At 44.4% G+C, this 20743-nt stretch overlaps 1 protein-coding gene across 16 annotated transcripts in view; it reads left to right on the top strand.

The window, feature by feature from the left end:
* Positions 1-20743, top strand: part of LOC112227720 (E3 ubiquitin-protein ligase UBR5-like) — a 46178-nt gene that overhangs the window by 18240 nt on the left and 7195 nt on the right. For 7 of the 16 annotated variants that reach the window (XM_042310115.1, XM_042310088.1, XM_042310072.1 and 4 more), the window contains 26 exons: positions 135-382; positions 673-793; positions 1062-1159; positions 1408-1565; positions 1683-1774; positions 1905-2051; positions 2201-2319; positions 2478-2604; positions 2903-3032; positions 3335-3495; positions 3782-4021; positions 4224-4347; positions 4523-4643; positions 4780-4911; positions 6114-6371; positions 6597-6868; positions 7104-7321; positions 7457-7690; positions 7931-8004; positions 8160-8246; positions 16203-16375; positions 17855-17989; positions 18346-18560; positions 18849-18969; positions 19430-19814; positions 19971-20058. In XM_042310115.1, the coding sequence (XP_042166049.1) occupies positions 135-382; positions 673-793; positions 1062-1159; positions 1408-1565; positions 1683-1774; positions 1905-2051; positions 2201-2319; positions 2478-2604; positions 2903-3032; positions 3335-3495; positions 3782-4021; positions 4224-4347; positions 4523-4643; positions 4780-4911; positions 6114-6371; positions 6597-6868; positions 7104-7321; positions 7457-7690; positions 7931-8004; positions 8160-8246; positions 16203-16375; positions 17855-17989; positions 18346-18560; positions 18849-18969; positions 19430-19814; positions 19971-20058 (4278 nt within the window). The remainder of the gene's footprint in view (positions 1-134; positions 383-672; positions 794-1061; positions 1160-1407; positions 1566-1682; positions 1775-1904; positions 2052-2200; positions 2320-2477; positions 2605-2902; positions 3033-3334; positions 3496-3781; positions 4022-4223; positions 4348-4522; positions 4644-4779; positions 4912-6113; positions 6372-6596; positions 6869-7103; positions 7322-7456; positions 7691-7930; positions 8005-8159; positions 8247-16202; positions 16376-17854; positions 17990-18345; positions 18561-18848; positions 18970-19429; positions 19815-19970; positions 20059-20743) is intronic. The other 9 variants (XM_042310097.1, XM_042310104.1, XM_042310122.1 and 6 more) reach the window with 7 other exon arrangements.

Below are 20743 nucleotides of genomic sequence, written 5' to 3'. Positions count from 1 at the left end.
AAAAACCTATCAGGATGCCATTTAAGACACTTGAGGCCAAGAACACTATCTTGGTGCCCATTTATGTCTACATGTCAGTCCTATTGTCTTTCCACCACTCATGTAGCCTGTTAAGTGTGTTCTGTCTGACGCAGGCTGCGTCTGAGGGAGATGATGAGGCGCTCTCTGAGAGCAGCGGGGCTTGGTCGTCACGAGTCCGGCCCCTCCTCCAGCGACCACCAAGACCCCGTGTCCCCACCCATCGCCCCTCCCAGCTGGGTGCCTGACCCCCCTCCCATGGACCCAGACGGTGACATAGACTTCATCCTGGCCCCTGCAGTGGGATCTCTCACCACAGCCTCAACAGGGACCAGCCAGGGCCCCAGCACCTCCACTATACCAGGTTAGATACCTATCTAGATACAACCACACCTAGCTAGCTACTCCACCACTATACCAGGTCAAATACCTAGCCTGTGTGGTACTAAATGTCACCTAATTCCCTGTTTAGAACACTATTTATGGCCAGAGCCTGTATATAAGGAATAAGGTTCCATTTAGAACCAACCAATGGCTAGCTACTTCCACACTATACCACCATACATGCTCAGATGTGGAGTTAGTTGGGGTTACCTTATTGTTGTTCTCCAACTCTCCCCAATGTCTCTGACATGTTCCATCCTCCTGCCACAGGCCCCTCTGAGTCTTCGGTGGTGGAGTCTAAAGACCGCAAGGCCAACGCCCACCTCATCCTCAAACTGATGTGTGACAGCATGGTTCTCAGGCCACACCTCCGCGAGCTGCTCTCTGCCAAGTAAGACTCATTTGTTTTTTCATCTTTCTTTAAAAAAACTGAAGGAAAGTTCCATTTTTTTGTATTCTCTTTGTGATAGAGGCAGGTGTGATTGAGGGGGAGATTGAGAGTTGAGAAGGCCAATGGGTCTGGGCAAGCTTTTTCATTTTATAACAGTAATGCCTTGTTTCATTAAAATATTGAACTATTGCTCTCATTATTATTGATGTTTGCCCCCCCTAATTTCTGTTGCTGTTCTAAAGAGTGTGTGTGTGTGTGTATTTGACAGGGATGCCCGTGGAATGACCCCGTTCATGCTGGCAGTAAGCGGGAGAGCTTACCCAGCTGCCATTACTGTTCTGGAGGCTGCGCAGAAAATGGCCAAGGGTACATCACTCACGACACTGTTTATTTGTCTTTGGTTGAGAAAGAGGAGACTTTGGCAGTGCTACTAATGGATATGAATGCCTACAAGTTGATGTAAAGACACAAGTCATTAATTTATACATGAAGTGATTATACATGTACTGTTTAATAAGGAGAGTATCATTTTTTTTAATGGGGAGATGACTACCTAAACTTAATAACCTAATAAAAATATATTTTAATGTTCTGTTGCAAATCCTGTTGTGTAGTGGGAGACCCTGGCATGACTGAGAAGGTGGATGCAGACTCTGTGTTCATGGAGATGATTTGTCCCTCGGGGACCAACCCTGACGACTCTCCTCTCTACGTCCTCTGCTGCAACGACACGTGCAGCTTCACCTGGACAGGCGCTGAACACATCAACCAGGTGGGTGGGTCACTTGGGAGGACAATGCAACACGCACAACAAATGAGTCACCTGTTCACACTGATTTGCCTTTTCACAGATGGGAATCTTTGCTGACCATTTACTCTGTCCATCTAGGATATCTTTGAGTGCCGGACCTGCGGCCTGTTGGAGTCTCTCTGCTGCTGCACTGAGTGCGCCAGGGTGTGTCACAAAGGACACGACTGCAAGTATGTACTTCACTCTTCACCATGGTGTTAGTGGATTTTATTACTTACATCCCGGTTTTATACTGTTGTAATGCATCACTGCATCTGATACAGGAGATTAGCAACAGGCCTTTAATATCTTTCTCCCCAGACTCAAGAGGACCTCTCCCACTGCGTACTGTGACTGCTGGGAGAAGTGTAAGTGTAAGACACTGATCGCTGGACAGAAAGCTGCTCGCCTGGACCTGCTGTACAGACTGCTCACCACCACTAACCTGGTCACCAGTCCGAACAGCCGGTAAACACACACTGACTGTAGGCTGTATTTTGTATTCAGTGTTAACATGTATTGCTTTTAAATCCAATGTTGGTTCTCTTCATTCAATCTGTAAGGTGTTTTTTCAGGGGCTTTAGTAATGTGTTTTTCCTCCTCTGGCTTGCCAACAGGGGGGAGCATATCCTTCTGTTCCTGGTGCAGACTGTTGCTAGGCAGAGTGTGGAGCACTGCCAGTACCGGCCCCCTCGCATCAGAGAGGACAGGAACCGCAAGGCTGCCAATGCTGAAGGTGGGTGGAGGTTTACTACTGTTGTCAGGCCTGGTTTCACTTCAAGCAACACTGAAAATCTAGCATGATGGCTCAATGTTTATTTTCAGTCACATCAATTCTCTATTCTAAGAGACAATTCTAATAGTTTTTTTTATGTTGTCCTCCCTGTGTGTCAGACTCTGACATGCCGGACCATGACCTGGAACCTCCACGCTTCGCCCAGCTGGCCCTGGAGAGGGTGCTGCAGGACTGGAATGCTCTCAAGTCCATGATAATGTTTGGATCCCAGGAGAATAAAGACCCGTGAGTTCTCTAGCCCTGCCTGCCTTCACCAGCTCAGTGTCACTACTCAAACCTCTTTGTCCATTCCTCCAACCTCTTTTATCCCGTCATCCCTCCTACCTCTTTGTCCGTCCCTCCCGCCCCTCCAACCTTTGTCCATCCCTCCAATTTATACTTCAGCTGTCTAAAATAGTTACGGAAGCAAGCACGCACATTTTCTTCCTGAAATGTACCTCATCGGATGAGCAGCTGTTTTACCAGTTACGAGTCCTCTTAGTAGTGTCACCTTTAACTCTGGCATCCTGGTTGCGTGTTCCAGGCTGAGTGCCAGCAGCCGTATCGCCCATCTTCTTCCAGAGGAGCAGGTGTACCTGAACCAGCAGAGTGGCACCATCCGCCTGGACTGCTTCACACACTGCCTCATCGTCAAGTGTGCCCCTGACATTACAGTAAGTCTGGTCAGTCTACCCCCCAGAGTCAGTCACCTACAGGACGCACCACCCATCTTCTGTTGCAAGTCCTCTCTCTGGGTCGGATTCTCATACAGATTAAGCCTAGTCCTGGACTCCTCCTATTTCATTGGAGAATTTAATTTGGGTCAGAGTAACTTGCCCAGAGGGTACACTACCTCCTATCTATGTGGCAAGTGCAACATTATCCCTCTAGGTGTAACTATGTGGAGTCAACCTTGAAGGTGGTCTGGTCTGTGTGTTTAGCTAACAGTCTCTGAATCTTCTGTTGTCTCCTGTAGTTTATTGACACCCTACTGGGGACCTTGGTGAAGGAGCTGCAGAACAAGTACACTCCTGGCCGTAGAGAGGAGGCCATCGTCGTCACCAGGAGGTTCCTGCGCTCTGTGGCCAGGGTGTTTGTTATCCTCAGCGTCGAGATGGCTTCATCCAAAAAGAAAAAGTATGACTACCAAATCCAGATTGATCTGCATTTTCCTGTTGTACAGGGCTGGGGAGCGGGGAGTGGGGAGCAGTACAAGACAAATCAAATCTGTTTCAATCCACTAAAGGGCTAGTCCAGTCCTTTAAAATCACCTAAAGGACTGGACTAGCCCGTTAGTGGATTTAAACACACTTTATTTGTCTTCTACTGCTTCCCCAGTCCTAGGTGAATATAAACATAGCAGCAAGGACTGATTTGATACTTCCAGTTGACATCTAATCTCCTTTCTCGTTGTTTCTTCCAGTAACTTCATCCCCCAGCCCATTGGGAAGTGCAGGCGTGTGTTCCAGGCCCTGCTGCCCTATGCGGTGGAGGAGCTGTGCAACGTGGCGGAGTCCCTCATCGTGCCTGTGAGGATGGGCATCGCCCGGCCCACCGCCCCCTTCACCCTGGCCAGCACCAGCATCGACGCCGTGCAGGGCAGCGAGGAACTCTTCTCTGTGGAACCCTTGCCACCGAGACCCTCCCCAGACCAGTCCAGCAAGTGAGTGGTTTTACTCTGCATTCGCACAGACAGACCTGCAGACTGTGTTCCCCAGCTCTGTTGATTTGGAGGTCTTTGTGACCTTCCTCTGGGAAAATATAATCTAGGGAAGTATAAATGTATATGTATAAATTGGTTTAAAGTGGCTTGGATTTAAACATTGGCGTTAACTCAAATGGTCTTGTTTGCCTGTGTGTGTCAGTTCTAGTCAGACTGCATCGTCCTACATCATCAGGAACCCCCAGCCTCGCCGCAGCAGCCAGTCCCAGCCGGTCAGAGGGAGAGATGAGGAGCAGGATGACATTGTGTCTGCTGATGTTGAAGAGGTGAAGAGTCTCACTAGAAAAGGAACATATCAAAGTGTTGGGTGTAATCAGGGTTGCTGTCAGGTTAAGAATTTCAGTTTACTTCTGACATTGATTGAAATGGAATTGAACCCAACACTTGATGACATTTGCTTTCTCGGTACTGATTCCCAACTGTCTACCTCTGTTGTGGCAGGTGGAGGTTGTCGAGGGCGTTGCCGGGGAGGAGGATCACCATGAAGACCCGGAGGAACAGGGAGAACAGGGAGAGGAGAACACTGAGGCAGAGGGACAGCATGATGAACATGATGAGGATGGTGAGAACATAGACTGGACTGACTCCATCTTTTTTTTTCTACCACTAATGTGGTAGAATTTTACAACCTTTCTACTAATTATTGACAGTGATGATGCTGATGGTGGTTGAAGAGGGTTATGTCCTTTCCTCTCCAGGAAGCGACATGGAGTTGGATCTTCTGGCTGCCGCAGAGACTGAGAGCGACAGCGAGAGTAACCATAGCAACCAGGACAATGCCAGCGGGCGGAGGAGTGTTGTCACCGCAGCAACTGCTGGCTCCGAAGCAGGTATTATAATTCCCACCATTATCTTTTGTATTCACATTTTAGTTTAAGTCCTTGTCATTTTAATTAAATTTAAATCCCTGGTTTATTTTCTTCTGTGATGTGGCCACTGGCCAGCCAGCCATCTAAATGACCTAATTTAACGATCCTACCTGAGTTCTTGAGACTGCTAAATGGAAATCGCTTTCTGCCTCACCGCCCTCTTTAATATTCAGTTGCTGTTCAGGCAGACTAACTATTTTTCTGTCTCATTATCACCAGTCTTGACTGGCCGTCACACCAGCTAGTAAAAGGGAAGAGGCCCTATTTTGTTTATTTTGTTTTAGGTCACATTGTTCTTACCACTATTGACAACATGGCTTAAGACTGCAGGCCAACTAGTCTACTACTAGGGATCATTACTCAATGTATTTCATTTGCAGGATGTAGAATATTTTCAAAATGCTGGTATGGGCTCCTTTTTACTACAATGCATAATATGTCAGGGCTAAAGTGACATTTTGAGGTGCACACACAGTTTATCCTAAGGAGTTCACCCAGTATTGCCCTCCATCTCACATATCACCATGGTTCTCATCAACTAATAATATCTTACTCCCAAGTCTGTCTTGTTGGTGTTTCTCCCTGAATAACAATCTATTCACTTTCTTTAGACTTGCTAGCTGGTGTGGCTCCCTTGTGTCCATCTACATTTTGCCTTTGATTCTTTGTTTGTGGTTGTAATTGCTTTTGATATGGAAAAGTCTGGAAATATTTATAATTATGGTGTATTTTCCCGTCAGACACTTCTAAGATCACTCAATAAGACCAACAATAGAAATAACCTATAATGGGCCCAGTTTTTCAGTGAACGATCTGGATTTAGCCCATCAGATAGGATTAAATGCATAGCTGGAAACAGAATGAATAGAACAGGAGTCCCAATTAAAGCCAATAATTCTGTTATATTTATAATATTTTTATGCGTTTATTCCTGTGCAATAGGCAAAATAACTTTCTAAAAACTGCACCCTGGTGAAACTGTGGTGCTTTAGCCTAATTTGAACAACAAGAAGCGGCGTTGTTTAAGCTGAGTTGAGCTGCTCAATATAACATGGCAGGGGTGTGGAACACTAACCTGCACTCCTGCTACCTGGCAAGGTGAGCAGCCACTCACACTCATCTCTCCCTAATCCCCCTTCGTCTTCCCATCCCTCTCCACCAAGGTGCCAGCAGTGTCCCTGCCTTCTTTTCAGAGGACGACTCCCAGTCCAACGACTCAAGCGACTCGGACAGCAGCAGCAGCCAGAGCGACGACGTGGACCAGGAGACCTTTCTATTGGATGAGCCCTTGGAGAGGACCACCACTGCCTCGCACGTCAACAGTGCTGCCCAGGCGCCACGCTCCATGCAGTGGGCTGTACGCAACACCCCCAGCCAGAGGGCCACGGGCAGCGCCCCCTCCAGCTCCTCCACCCCCGCTGGTCAGCACTAAAACTACTACACACACACAATCTAGGCTGTACGCACCAGCACTCTCATATTGACACATCTGAGATGGACTGCATTTAGGACAGTCTTGTATTGATTTTTTAATATGTCTTTTGTCTGTCATTCTATCAGTCAGTGGGACATTTTTGGTGTTATGTTTTGCTGGGGACTATGTTGGTGAGGTCTGTCTGTGCTGACACTCATGTCTCTGTGCCCAGCAGCGAGCTCCACCGGTCTGATCTACATCGACCCGTCCAACCTGCGGCGCAGCAGTGCCATCAGCACCAGTGCGGCCGCTGCGGCTGCAGCTCTGGAGGCCTCCAACTCGTCCAGCTACCTGACGTCAGCCTCCAGCTTAGCCCGGGCCTACAGCATCGTCATCAGACAGATCTCTGACCTGATGAGCCTCATCCCCAAGTACAACCACCTGGTCTATTCCCAGTACCCTGCTGCAGTCAAACTCACCTACCAGGACGCTGTCAACCTGCAGGTGACACAGACCCACACACAGATCACATTGCATTATGTTACCTACCAATGGTCACATGTTAGTGTCAACAAAGTGGTTCTGGAAGTATTTTATAGGATAATTATTCTGTCCACACCTTTCTGAATAAAGTGACTCTAACCGTTTTGTGGAGATGCAAATTTGATTGACTTTTACACTACACAAGTGTTATTGACGTTCTGACTGAAACAAGCTTATCTGTTTGTTAAACCACCAGAACTTTGTTGAGGACAAGCTGATCCCTACGTGGAACTGGATGGTGTCCATCATGGACTCTACAGAGGCTCAGCTGCGTTACGGCTCGGCCCTGTCCTCAGCAGGCGACCCCGGACACCCATCCCACCCCCTCCACGCCTCGCAGCACTCCGCCCGCAGGGAGCGCATGACAGCCCGCGAGGAAGCCAGCCTCCGCACCTTGGAGGGACGGAGGTCTGGGTAAAATAAGTGTAACCCAAAATAGTAGAATGTGTTATTGGCAATCAGCAGTGTTTCATAGGCCCACACTAGTTTGCAATTGTTTATGGATTATATTTCATGTCGCTGATGTGTGTGTGTGTTCCTTCCTCCCAGGCGTGCGGCAACTCTGCTGACAGTGCGTCAGGGGATGATGTCAGCGCGGGGTGACTTCCTGAACTACGCCCTGTCTCTGATGCGTTCCCATAATGACGAGCACTCTGACGTTCTGCCTGTGCTGGATGTGTGTTCTCTCAAACACGTGGCCTACGTCTTCCAGGCCCTCATCTACTGGATCAAAGCCATGAACCAGCAGACAACTCTGGACACAACACAGATGGACCGCAAGAGGTACTGACTCCCCTGGAATGGATGGACATGTTTACACTGATTCTTTCTCGACTATTTTCTCCATTCCTACATGGTTCCTCACCTCTGACTTTGGCTTCTTCTGCAATGCTTTTTGAGAAGGAAGTGAGGACGTGGGGAATCAAGGAAAGCCTAATTGAGAAGGAGCCACTGACTCCCCTTAGAAAATGACCAGCATGTCAAATATTCAGTGTGATTTAACTCTATTCGTTTACCCCACAGGAGCCGAGAGATTCTGGAACTGGGACTGGACAATGAAGATTCTGAACATGAGAATGACGAGGACACCAATCAAAGTAAGTTAATTGAATTATGAATGATATGCTTTGATATTTGTGTGTTCTGTTTGAAGTTTTCTTATACAGGTGTCTTAACCTATTATTTTTCACCTCGGTTTGATAGCCATTTTAAGAGTGAGTTACTAGTCCATTGACATGTGGAGCACTGTTAGGTTGTTTTCTGGTATTGGAAGGCAGACAAGCCAGAAGAAAGGCAGTTAGGCAGAAACGAGGCAAAAAGAAGAGGGCAGCTCCCAAAGGTACAGTTAAGTTCAGATTAGACAAACAGTTTTGCCCTTTTTGAGTCACTTAAATCTGACAAATGACACTTAAACTGTTTGCTCAATCAGCCACCTTTAGTCATTGTTCGTGAACAGTGCTGTGAAAAAGTATTTACCCCTTTTATAATTTTCTCTACTTCTGCATATTTTTGATACTGAATTATCAGATCTTCAACCCAAAAAAAAGTAATTGCCCCCTTACACTCAATAACTGGTCGTGCCACCATTAGCTGTAATGACTCCAACCAAACGCTTCTGTAGTTGTTGATCAGTCTCTCAGGTCACTGTGGAGGAATTTTGGCCCACTCTTCCATGCAAAACTGCTTTAACTTGGCGATATTTGTGGGTTTTCAAGCATGAACTGCTTGAAATTTTCAAGTCCTGCCACCACAACTCAATTGGAATTAGGTCTGGACTTAGATTAGACCAGGTATTCCCAACCTGGGGTACGAGAAATGCCGTCAGGGGTACGCCAAATAAGTGATTTCACATTTTCAAACAGTGCATTTTAATTTACCAACGGGGCTAAACATCTGGGTGAGTTTTTTTTTTATCACCTGAGTAGCCTCGTTTCACAGCTAAAAATGGAATGAAACCATGTAGTGTTCAGCGAAATAACGACACAATGTCAAATACAGGTAGCCTAGTCAAATAATTAACATCCAATCACATTAACTTGTCTAGCGGAACCCCATTCTACTAGCAGAACCCCCCGCAACAGCCAGTGAAAGTGCAGGGCGCCGAATTCAAAACAAATCTCACAATTAAAATTCCTGAAGTTTACAAGTATTTTACACCATTTTAAAGATAAAATTCCCGTTAATCAAGCCACAGTGTCTGATTTCAAAAAGGATTTACAACGAAAGCACCACAAACGATTGTTAGGTCACCACCAAGCCACAGAAAAACACGGCCATTTTTCAAACAAAGAGAGGAGCCACTTAAAGCAGAAATAGAGAAAATTAATCACTAACCTTTGATCTTCATCAGATGACACTCATAGGACTTCATGTTACATAATAATGTATGTTTTGTTTGATAAAGATCATGTAAAAAAAATCTGAGTTTACATTGGCTCATTACGTTCAGTAGTTCTAAAACATGCGGTGATTGTGCAGAGAGCCACATCAAATTACAGAAATACTCATAATAAATATTGATAAAGATACGACTGTTATACATGGAACTTTAGATAAACTTCTCCTTAAGGCAACCGCTGTGTCAGATTTAAAAAAAACTTTACGGAGAAAGCAAACCATGCAATAATCTGAGTACAGTCTTTAGACAACAAAGCAGCCAAAAAGATACCCGCCATATTGGGTAGTCAACATTTCTCAGAAATAGCATTTTAAATATTCACTAACCTTTGATCTTCTTCAGAATGCACTCCCAGGAATCCCAGTTCCACCATAAATTTTGATAATGTCCATCAGTTATGTCCAAATATCTTATTTTGTTAGGGCGTTTGGTAAACAAATCCAAAAGCGTGTTCAGGTCGCGCAGAACATCGGACAAAAAGTTCAAAATGTTCCGTTACAGCCCGTAGAAACATGCCAAACTAAGTATGGAATCAGTCTTTAGGATGTTTTTAACATAAAACTTCATTAATATTCCATCCGTTCCGTTGTATGTACAAATGAAGTGGAATGTAGCTACCTTTCACGTGAGTGCGCCAGACCGAGGCTGTGGCACTCTGCCAGACCACTCACTCAAAGAGCTCTTATGAGCCCCTCTAGAGTAGAATCCTCAAAACAGTTTGTAAATATTGTTGACATCTAGTGGAAGCCTTGGGAAGTGAAACACAACTCATATCCCACTATTTTCAATGGGGGTGAGTTGAAAAACTACAAACTTCAGATATCCCATTTCCTGGTTGGATTTCTTCTGTTTGCCTGCCATATGAGTTCTGTTATACTCAGACATTATTCAAACAGTTTTAGAAACTTGAGTGTTTTCTATCCAAATGTACTAATTATATGCATATTCTAGCTTTTACGGTTGGGTAGCAGGCAGCTTAATCTCTTGCGTCGACCTGAGACGCAGACGTCCCATCTAGGCATCTGGAAATGCAAATGCGCTACGCCAAATGCTAATAGCACTCGTTAAAACTCAAACGTTCATCAAAACACACATGCAGGGCACTGAATTAAAGCTACACTCGTTGTGAATCTAGCCAACAAGTCAGATTATTAAAATGCTTTTCGGCATAAGCATGAGAAGCATGAGAAGCTATTATCTGATAGCATGCAACACCCCGAAATACCTGAAGGCGACGTAAACAAAAGAATTAGCGTAGCCGGCGCTACACAAATAGCAGAAATAAAATATAAAACTTTCGTTACCTTGGACGAGCTTCTTTGTTGGCACTCCTATATGTCCCATAAACATCACTATTGGGTCTTTTTTTTCGATTAAATCGGTCCATATATACCCAAAATATTCATCTATGGAAACTGTGTGATTCAGAAAAAAACACTGTTTCAAAACGCTACGTCATTTTTTTTAATTAAAAAAGTCGACGATAAACTTTCACAAAACACTTCGAAATACTTTTGTAATCCAACTTTAGGTATTAGTAAACGTTAATAATCTATCAAATTGATCACGAGGCGATGTGTATTCAATAGCTCCACGCTTTCAAATCATCTTCCAAAATCTCTCTTCCAAAACTTCCTGTCGGAGACCGGATGGAAAGTGGTCTCTTCCTCGTTTGACCAAGAAACAACGAAGGCAATTGACAAGAGTGGTGACATCGTGTGGAAGCTGTAGGACTTGCAATCTCGGCCCCATTTAATTTCGTGCCCCTTGAACAATACATGCAAGTGGCGCATGGATATTTTTTTCAGTTTTCAGTGATCAGTTTTTCTTGCGCTTTTCGACGAAACAGACGCTCTGTTATAGTCACAGCAGTGATTTAACCAGTTTTAGAAACGTGAGTTTTCTATCCACACATACTAATCATATGCATATACTATATTCCTGGCATGAGTAGCAGGACGCCGAAATGTTGCGCGATTTTTAACAATGTTCGAAAAAGTAGAGGGTCGACTTAAGAGGATAAATCCTGTTAGGGAGGCTGCGAATTTTCGCAGCTTTTTGTTAAAAATCGCGCAACATTTCAGCGCCCTGCTACTCATGCCAGGAATATAGTATATGCATATGATTAGTATGTGTGGATAGAAAACACTCAGACGTTTCTAAAACTGGTTAAATCACGGCTGTGACTATAACAGAACGTCTGTTTCATCGAAAAGCGCAGGAAAATCTGATCACTGAAAGTGGAAATAAATATCCATGCGCCACTTCCAGGAATTGTTAAAGGTGAACCGTATTAAATGAGGCCGAGGTTGCAGTACCTACAGCTTCCACAGGATGTCTAGAGTCTTGTCATTTGCTTAGGCTTTGATTCTTGGTCGAACCGACCCAAGGGAACCGATTCCCTCCGACCTGAAACAGGATGTTTTGGTCGAGTTTTTTCCGGTCATTTTTTCCAGACGGTCGCCTATAGCATTTACATCGCCTCCTGATGAATTTTATCGCTTATTAACGTGTACTAATACCTAAAGTTGCATTACAAAAGTATTTCGAAGTGTTTTGTGAAAGTTTATCGTCGACTTTTTTAATTTTAAAAAATGACGTTACATTATGAAACGCTATTTTTTTCCATTTATCACACAGTCTTCATAGATCGATATCTAGGCTATATATGGACCGATTTAATCGAAAAAAAGACCCAATATTGATTATGGGACATCAAGGAGTGCCAACAAAGAAGATGGTCAAAGGTAATGAATGTTTTATATTTTATTTATGCGTTTTGGGTAGCGCCGTCTACCGCAAAATCTGTCGTTAGGTGACGTTGCAGTATTTTGGGGGTACATGCTATCAGATAATAGCTTCTCATGCTTTCGCCGAAAAGCATTTTACAAATCTGACTTGGTGGATAGATTCACAACGAGTGTAGCTTTAATTCACTACCTTGAATGTGTATTTTAATGAAAGTTTCATGAAATTATGAGTTTTATCAAAAACTATAGGTGGCGCTCTGAAATCCGCTGAGTGCTGTTCCTTCATGGGAACAGTATTTTGCATCATCCTTAAGAAGTTAATTTGGGCACATTTTTCATCTAAGCTACCCAATACTGCCCCCTACACCAAAGAAGTTAAGGGCCAGAAGGAGGTACCCTTTCCTCTGGTCTAAAATTTTTTAAATATATTATGCCCGAGGGCACAGTGATTGTGGACATTTCCCTGTGTAGGGTGCTGTCTTTCGGGATGGGAAGTTAAACAGGTGTCCTGACTCTGGTCACTAAAGATCCCATGGCACTTATCGTAAGAGTACGGGGGTCATGTAGCAACAGCACGTCACTAGAACGCGAAGTATGTTGTCAAGCGCTGAAACCTGAACTAAAGACCTCAGTTTAAAAGCTGACTGTTTTTATATACTTTTATTTTATTTTTGAGCCTGCGGCTCTGTTGGGCTACATTTTTGTGAGCGCCGCTATATCTCCCGGGTTCCTGCCAGATTCCGTATAGGGGGAGAGACGCGAAGCCTAGCTTGCTCGACGGACTCAAATAGAGACGCCATTGAAAGTTTCCAGCGTTGCAGGAGCTGTGTTCACTTTGCTTTGTTCCGGGACAATGTGGACCGTGCTGACTTTCAATGTAGCAACTGCTTGCTTGCGGAGGACTACAGGAGCGAAGTAGCTACTCTTAGCAAACAAGTAGCAAACTTACATAAGCTACTGGAGAACCCACGGCCACCTACTTTTTCCTTCCTCCCCAGTTGCTGGACGCCGCTCTGGTCTGGTGGAAGTTTTGCCGCTGTGTCGGCTCTCCACAGCTGGTGTTAGGCAGGGTTCCATCCCAGAAGGGGTCTCCCCTTTCCTGGAGAACAGAGCTGATCTCAACCCAACCAACCAGCCATGGAGGTACGTCACTCGGCGTGGAAGTCGAAGACGGCGTCCTCTGGCAATGAGGGTCTCCATGGAGATGTTGAACCCGGAACTGACACGGACCAAAAACAGCTTTGCCGCCCTGGATCCAGAGGTTCCAGCACCTTGGTCCTTGGTGGCTTTTCAATCAAGATCGAATCCGGAGGTACCTTCGTCCTCGGTTCTGTCTCACTCTCCGGTGGCTTCTACCTCGGGTTCAGATCCTCGGAGCTCTCAGCCTCACCAGACCGAATTTCAGCATGCTTATAGGGAAGGACAGTCAATAAGCACAGCCCTTTAAAAAATTACTGATTGGCTGAGAGAAATTGATAAAATGATTGTGGGGGCTGTCTTGTTAGACTACAGTGCAGCTTTTGACATTATCGATCATAGTCTGCTGTCAGGAAGACTTGTATTATGGCTTTACACCCCCTGCTATATTGTGGATAAAGAGTTACCTGTCAAACAGAACAGAGGGTGTTCTTTAATGGAAGCCTCTCAAATATAAACCAGTTAGAATCCGGTAATCCCCAGGGTAGCTGTTTAGGCCTTTTTTTAAATTAAATTTTTACTAACATGCCACTGACTTTGAGTAAAGCCAGTGTGTCTATGTATCCAGATGACTCAACACTATACACGTCAGCTACTACAGCAACTGAAATGACTGCAACGCTCAACAAAGAGCTGCAGTTAGCTTGAGTGGGTGGCAAAGAATAAATTGGCCATAAATATTTCTAAAACTAAAAGCATTGTATTTGGGGGGAAAAACACTCACTAAACCCTAATCCTCAACCAAATCTTGTAATAGTGTGGATATTGAGCAAGTTGGGATGACTAAACTGCTTGGAGTAACCCTAGATTGTAAACGGTCATGGTCAAAACATATTGATGCAGTAGTAGCTAAGATGGAGAGAAGTCTGTCTATAATAAAGTGATGCTCTGCCTTAACAACACTATCAACAAGGCAGGCCCTACAGGCCCTAGTTGTGTCACACCTTGACTACTGTTCAGTCGTGTGGTCAGGTGCCATAAAAAGGACTTAGGAAAATTGGCTCAGAACAGGGCAGCACGGCTTTCCCTTGGATGTACACAGAGCTAATATTAATAATATGCATATCAGTCTCTCCTGGCTGAAAGTGGAGGAGAGATTGACTTCATCACTACTTTTATTTATGAGCTGCCTGTCTAAACTACTGGCACACAGCTCAGACACCCATGCATACCCCACAAGACATGCCACAAGAGGGCCCTTCACAGTCCAAGTCCAGAACAGACTATGGGAGGCACACAGTACTATATAGAGTCATGACTACATGGAACTCTATTCCACATCAAGTAACAGACGCAAGCAGTCAAATTAGATTGTAAAAAAAAAAAAACTGATTTTAAAAACACCTTATGGAACAGCGGGGACTGTGAAGAAACAAACATTTGCACAGACGCATGCATATATATATATATACACACGCACTATACATACATGGATTTAGTACTGTAGATATGTTGTAGTGGTGGAGTAGGGGCCTGAGGGCACACAGTGTTTTGTGAAATCTGAATGTATTGTATGTTTTTAAATTTGTTTAAACTGCCTTAATTTTGCTGGACCCCAGGAAGAGTAGCTGCTGCTTTGGCACTATTACCCAGGTCGTTGCTGTAAATGAGAATGTGTTCTCAGTCAACTTACCTGGTAAAATAAGGGTTCAATAAACATGCTTGACCATTGGTTAAAGTTCTTACTGTGGAATGCAGTGTTTGGTTTTCGGCAGGCATAATGGGACCCATGTCATCCAAAAAGTTGTCATACTTTTGACTCATCTGTCAATGGAAATGTAATTCTTCAGGTGCTTTTTGGTAAACTTGATACAACTTTTTGGATGAGATGGGTCCCATTATGTCTGCCGAAAACCAAACACTGCATTCCACAGTAAGAAACCACAAGCATGGTAGTGGTACTGTGACGGTTTGGGGATGCTTTGCTGCCTCAGGACCTGAATGACTTGCCTTAGAGCAGAATTCACAGTTCCTTCTATTATCAGAATTCTACAGGAGAATGTCAGGCCATCTGTCTGTGAGTTGAAGCTGAAGCGCATCTGGGTCATGTGGCAAGAAAATGATCCAATAATACACAATTCTACATGAAAATGGTTAGTGACAAATTTAAAGTTTTGGAATGGCCTAGTCAAAGTCCAGACCTAATCCTGATTGAGATGACGTTGTGGTAGGACTTGAACTGAGCAGTTCGTGAAGCCAGAAATGTTGCTGAGCTAAAGCAGTTCTACATGCAAGAATGGGCCAAAATTCCTCCACAGCGTTGAGCGACTCAACTACAGGAAGCATTTGGTTGCTGTCATTGCAGCTAAAGGTGGCACAACCAGTTATTGAGTATAAGGGGCAGTTACTTTTTCACACATGGGAATTGGGTGTTGCATCACTTTGTTAACCAAAATGTATACTTATTTTATTTATTTATTTAATTATTTGTAAACTCAGGTTCTCTTTATCTAATATTATGTTTTAGTTCAAGTTCTGATGATCCTAGAGTGTGCGGCTCTCTTTAATTTTCAAGTTTTCTACTCCGCTAGCTAACACCTCGCCTAAATAGGTGTGCGTTTCTTTTTCTTCTCGAAAGCTCTGATAACATTCAGTAGCAAAAATAGAGAAAATCAGAAAGGGGGCAAATACTTTAACACGTCACTGTAGGTCATGGCTCTCCATACCTGTTCATGGAGAGCTACCCTCGTAGGTTTTCACTCCAACCCCAGTTTTAAGTAACCTGATTTAGGATTATCAACCAGCTAATTATTAGAATCTGGTGCGTGTGATTACAGTTGCCGTGAACCTACAGGACGGTAGCTCTCCAGGAACTGGGTTGAAGAGACCTGATGTAGGTGATAGTTCAAACAACTGCCTATGTACAGTTGTTTTTTGGCCAGTCTTTCCCAGTGGTCTTTTGCAGTGTGGAGAAATGCAGGGAAGTAGTGCTGACCTCTCTCCCTCTCAGGCTCCACACTCCAGGATAAGGAGGATGACCCGGTCCCTGCTGAGACTGGGCAGAACCACCCGTTCTTCCGGCGCTCTGACTCCATGACCTTCCTGGGCTGTATCCCCCCCAACCCCTTCGAGGTCCCCCTGGCTGATGCCATCCCCCTGGCAGACCAGCCTCACCTCCTGCAGGTTAGTGCATTTCTTTAATTTGCACTGACCAGTATAAGTCGTTATCAATAAAACGTTACAATACAGTGCAGAGCGTTAGATTTGGCTGCTGGGAGGCAAGGAGACCCCCGGCTCCGCTAAAACCATTGACAAGTACATGCTGTTTTTAAGGGATTGTTAAGTATTTGGTTTTAATATCATCACTTTGAAGAGCATAGTCAGAACTACACCGTTCTGATTATTCCACATTTAGCTCTATCAGAGTTAAACAACAAGTAACTGCATGTTTTTCATGATCAGTAAACATCAATTGATCATGGATTTTCAGATGCATGAGGGTAACTTATTATTTGGCATCTAGCTAGCTAAACAAACTATGTCACTTAGCTTGCTTCGTCAGAGGTTAGGCTTTTGGAAAGAGCTTGACATTAGCAAGTCCTCGTCAAATTATCATTTGGACTACTGTAATCACCTCTAGATGCCAAGCAAATTAAACTATATTTGGATATAGACTTCTAGTTTATCCCCTGAAAGTTAGCTTGTTAACTAGCCATATTGATGTCATCGGCTAGGCAATTTGACGTGGTCCATTAATCATGTTTGTCAGCAGCAATTGCGATTTTAAACACCCAATTGTTTTTTTAAAGGGTTTATGTTAGTTAACTTCACTAAGTAGGTCTATGTTGGTTGGAGAAAAAAAAGTACATAAGGTCTACTTAGCACTATGTTTAGCCAACTGTACAATGTTTCTACCGGTAGCTTGCAAAGTAAACGTCATTATCAGCTAACAATAGGCTTACACTGGGAAATGCGGCCTTCTGCTGCTTGACAGGCAGAGCCCACAAAGGATGGGGAAATGAACCTAAACCTCTCATATTTATCAGGTATAGTTAGTTTACGTTTCACTCATATCTAACTAAAGGTTGAGAGACGTCAGGGTAGCCTCAACATATCTGAAATTACATGGCCAATTTATGTTTACTGATCATGACAAGCATGGATACTTGTTTAACTCTGATAGAGCTAAATGTGGAATAATCTGAACTGTGTAGTTCTGACTATGCGCTTCATGAGGTTAAAATATTAAAACAAAGTAGTTAACATTTATTTAACAACCCCTTAAACAGATTTTAGTTGTCAATGGTTTTAGTGGCACTGGGGGTCTCCTTGCCCCCCCAGCAGGCACATCTAAAACTCTGCACTTTGTGACATTTTATTGATAACTATCTGAGGGAAATTGAATTAAAGTGACATATGCAGGTGAAGTCCTAACTGCCTCCCCAAACAGCCTCTTCTGTATAATCCTTAATGCAGTGTAATTGATGCAGACCGTAATTATGTTAAATCACAGCTATAGAGCTTATTTGCCTACTTATACCTTTATGGGGCAAGCAGTGCAATATACACTTGAAGTCAATAAATCCACCACTACCAATACGCTGTTTTTAGTTTGTTACAATAATGACACTGCAACTTATTTTTAATTTTTCTACCTCCCAGCCCAATGCAAGGAAGGAGGATCTGTTTGGCCGTCCTAGTCAGGGCCTGTACTCGTCCTCGTACACAGCAAGCAAAGGCCTGGCCGAGTCCACCCTGGACCGCAGCTGCATGGAGGTTAACATGGGCTCCTCTCAGGTATACATGACACACTGTGTGCCCTGACAACACACCAGCTCTAATACGCTTATAATGCATCCTTCCTTTATCCCTCATCCCTTCAATCAACATGCATCCTTCCCTCATCCCCCCCTTCCCTTCTTTCTTGAAGGAATCACTGGTCTAACATGGCTGGATTGGTGAAAGCAATGGAAACTGGAAAGCTTGCCAACGCCAATCCATGTTAGATCAGTGATTAGTACTTCATGGAAGGAAAAATAGGAAGGAGAGATGCATCAAATTATGGGAGCAGAGCCACAGTCTTCACAGTACATTTCCATCATAATAAAAAACATTCATTATAGCACCATTCACAGCTGTGTTGTGTCCTACAGATCCTACCCACCAAGATGTCCTACTCAGCCAACCTGAAGAACGTCATGAGTATGGAGAATAGTCAGCGCGGCAGAGAGGACCAGCCCATGGACCAGGAGCTAATGGCTCCAAAGCCAGGCCCCTCACCCCATGACCTAGCTGCCCAGCTGAAGAGCAGCCTCCTGGCTGAGATAGGCCTCACTGAGAGTGATGGCCCCCCGCTCCCTTCCTTTAGGTATGGTACACGTGTCATAGTGGCTAGTAAATAAATTAAAATCCCATCTCGGTGTGTTTTCTCAGGTCGATCTCTTTTTGCTTCAGTAAGGAAACAATGAATATAGTTAGGTTACATAAATGAATAAAAATGTTCTCCCTCTTTGCGTCTTACAACTGCATATGTAAATGTTCCTTACGCTCCCATTTTTGGTATTAACAAGGTGGTCACATCTCTGTGCCCTCTCCTGTGTTCTCCAGACCCCACTGTAATAACTAGGAAGTATATCATCTCTGTCCTCCTCTCCAGACCCCACTGTAGTTTCATGGGGATGGTGATCTCCCATGATATGCTGCTGGGCCGCTGGCGTCTGTCTCTGGAGCTGTTCGGGCGCGTCTTCATGGAGGATGTTGGAGCAGAGCCTGGATCGGTATGCACACTCAGGGATTGGTTTAAACACTTATACTGTATTATATTTATAGTATTTCCCCTGCCCCAAACCATTAATACAATGAAATCCACAAAAATATACAGCTAGACATAGACAAAATAAAAAAAAATTACCTTTACCAAGATGAAAGTTTATGAATTGCCTGGCTGCGCTGTTGAACAGCACATTGATGATTCAAATGGAACTGTTAACAGGCTTTTCCCTGTGGATTATCGTGAATAACTAACAGCTATCAACCAACCAGCATCCCAGATCCAAATGTATGCTTTTAGAACGGTCTCTACAGCTTTCTGTCCCCAGATCTTGACAGACAAACATGTAATAAAGAAAAGTACAATTACCAAGATGAACAGATTTTTTTTAGTCCTGATCTCAACATTTAAAAACAGTTGACGATCTAACCAGACATTTAATCCTGTCTGTCTGATCCCGTCCCCAGATCCTGACCGAGCTGGGGGGATTTGAGGTGAAGGAGTCTAAGTTCCGCCGGGAGATGGAGAAACTCCGTAACCTCCAGTCTCGTGACCTGGCCCTGGAGGTGGACCGTGACCGTGACCAGCTGATCCAGCAGACCATGAGGCAGCTCAACACCCACTTTGGCCGGCGCTGCACCACCACACCCATGGCTGTGCACCGCGTCAAGGTCACCTTCAAGGACGAGCCGGGCGAGGGTAGTGGCGTGGCCCGTAGCTTCTACACGGCCATCGCCTTAGCCTTCCTGTCCAATGACAAGCTGCCCAACCTGGACTGTGTGCAGAGCGTCAGCAAGGGCATGCAGGCCAGCAGTACGTGTCATCACGATTACAACTCAAGTATGACATTGAGTATGAAACTACTAGCGTCAATTTATTAATTACTTAACCCAAATGGCAGTTTAACATGGTGACTGACAACTTTCTGCTACCACCATTCTGGGTGAAGCAAGAGGAATTTCAGAGGAGAACAGAGATATCTTACCTAAAGTCTCCCTCTGTGTGTAGATCTGATGCAGCGGCTGAGGAACAGAGACCGGGAGAGGGAGCGGAGGAGTGGAGGGCTCCGAGCCGGCTCTAGGAGAGACCGAGACAGGTGAGAGACCAAAGTTCCTGCCCACCAACCCTGTGGATGTATTGTGTCATTAGGACATGTTGCCTTTCAGAAAACATTTGACCATCTGTTAATGTGTTAGGCTGGAGTTACACAAAGCAACTTTCAAGCAAATTTAGTTGCAGTTAGAGGTTGCAAGTGACATCTCAAGCAACTTTGTTGATACACGAAGTAACTCTAACGTAATTGAAATTGCGTGCAACAGCCAATCAAATTGAAGCTGCTATTGTCATTATGGTTTGAGAAGTCATACCTCAGCTAGTCAAAATGACCAAGCTAGCAATAAACTAAGCTAGCTAGTGCAGTCATTAACCATGACTTTCCATGATGCCAATATTTATTTACAGCTCCCGTTTGGCTAATGTCTCTCCTACCAACCTTGATCACGGTTCCCGCAGCACTGACAGCTGTGTTGACTTGACAACTGGGTCAGAGTTGCGAACCTTCAAATGGATCATGTGCGACGCATTCATTTTGATTGGCTGTTGCTTGCAACTAGCGCACAAAGTATTTTTATTTATTTTGCAACTGGATGCAACCACGTTGTAGATCAGTTGCAGGTAGTATCTCGAAGGATTTTAACCGGTCGCTGAGACGCTTCGTCATTCGTTAGGGACACAAACCCCTCAAATGAATGGTTCATAACTGCGGTCGGGGACTGAGACTT

This window comes from Oncorhynchus tshawytscha, linkage group LG03 (genome assembly GCF_018296145.1).
Source record: "Oncorhynchus tshawytscha isolate Ot180627B linkage group LG03, Otsh_v2.0, whole genome shotgun sequence".
Classification (NCBI taxonomy): Eukaryota; Metazoa; Chordata; class Actinopteri; order Salmoniformes; family Salmonidae; genus Oncorhynchus; species Oncorhynchus tshawytscha.
The sequence above is the reverse complement of the archived record's forward strand: the minus strand, read 5'-3'. Positions and strand labels throughout refer to the sequence as shown.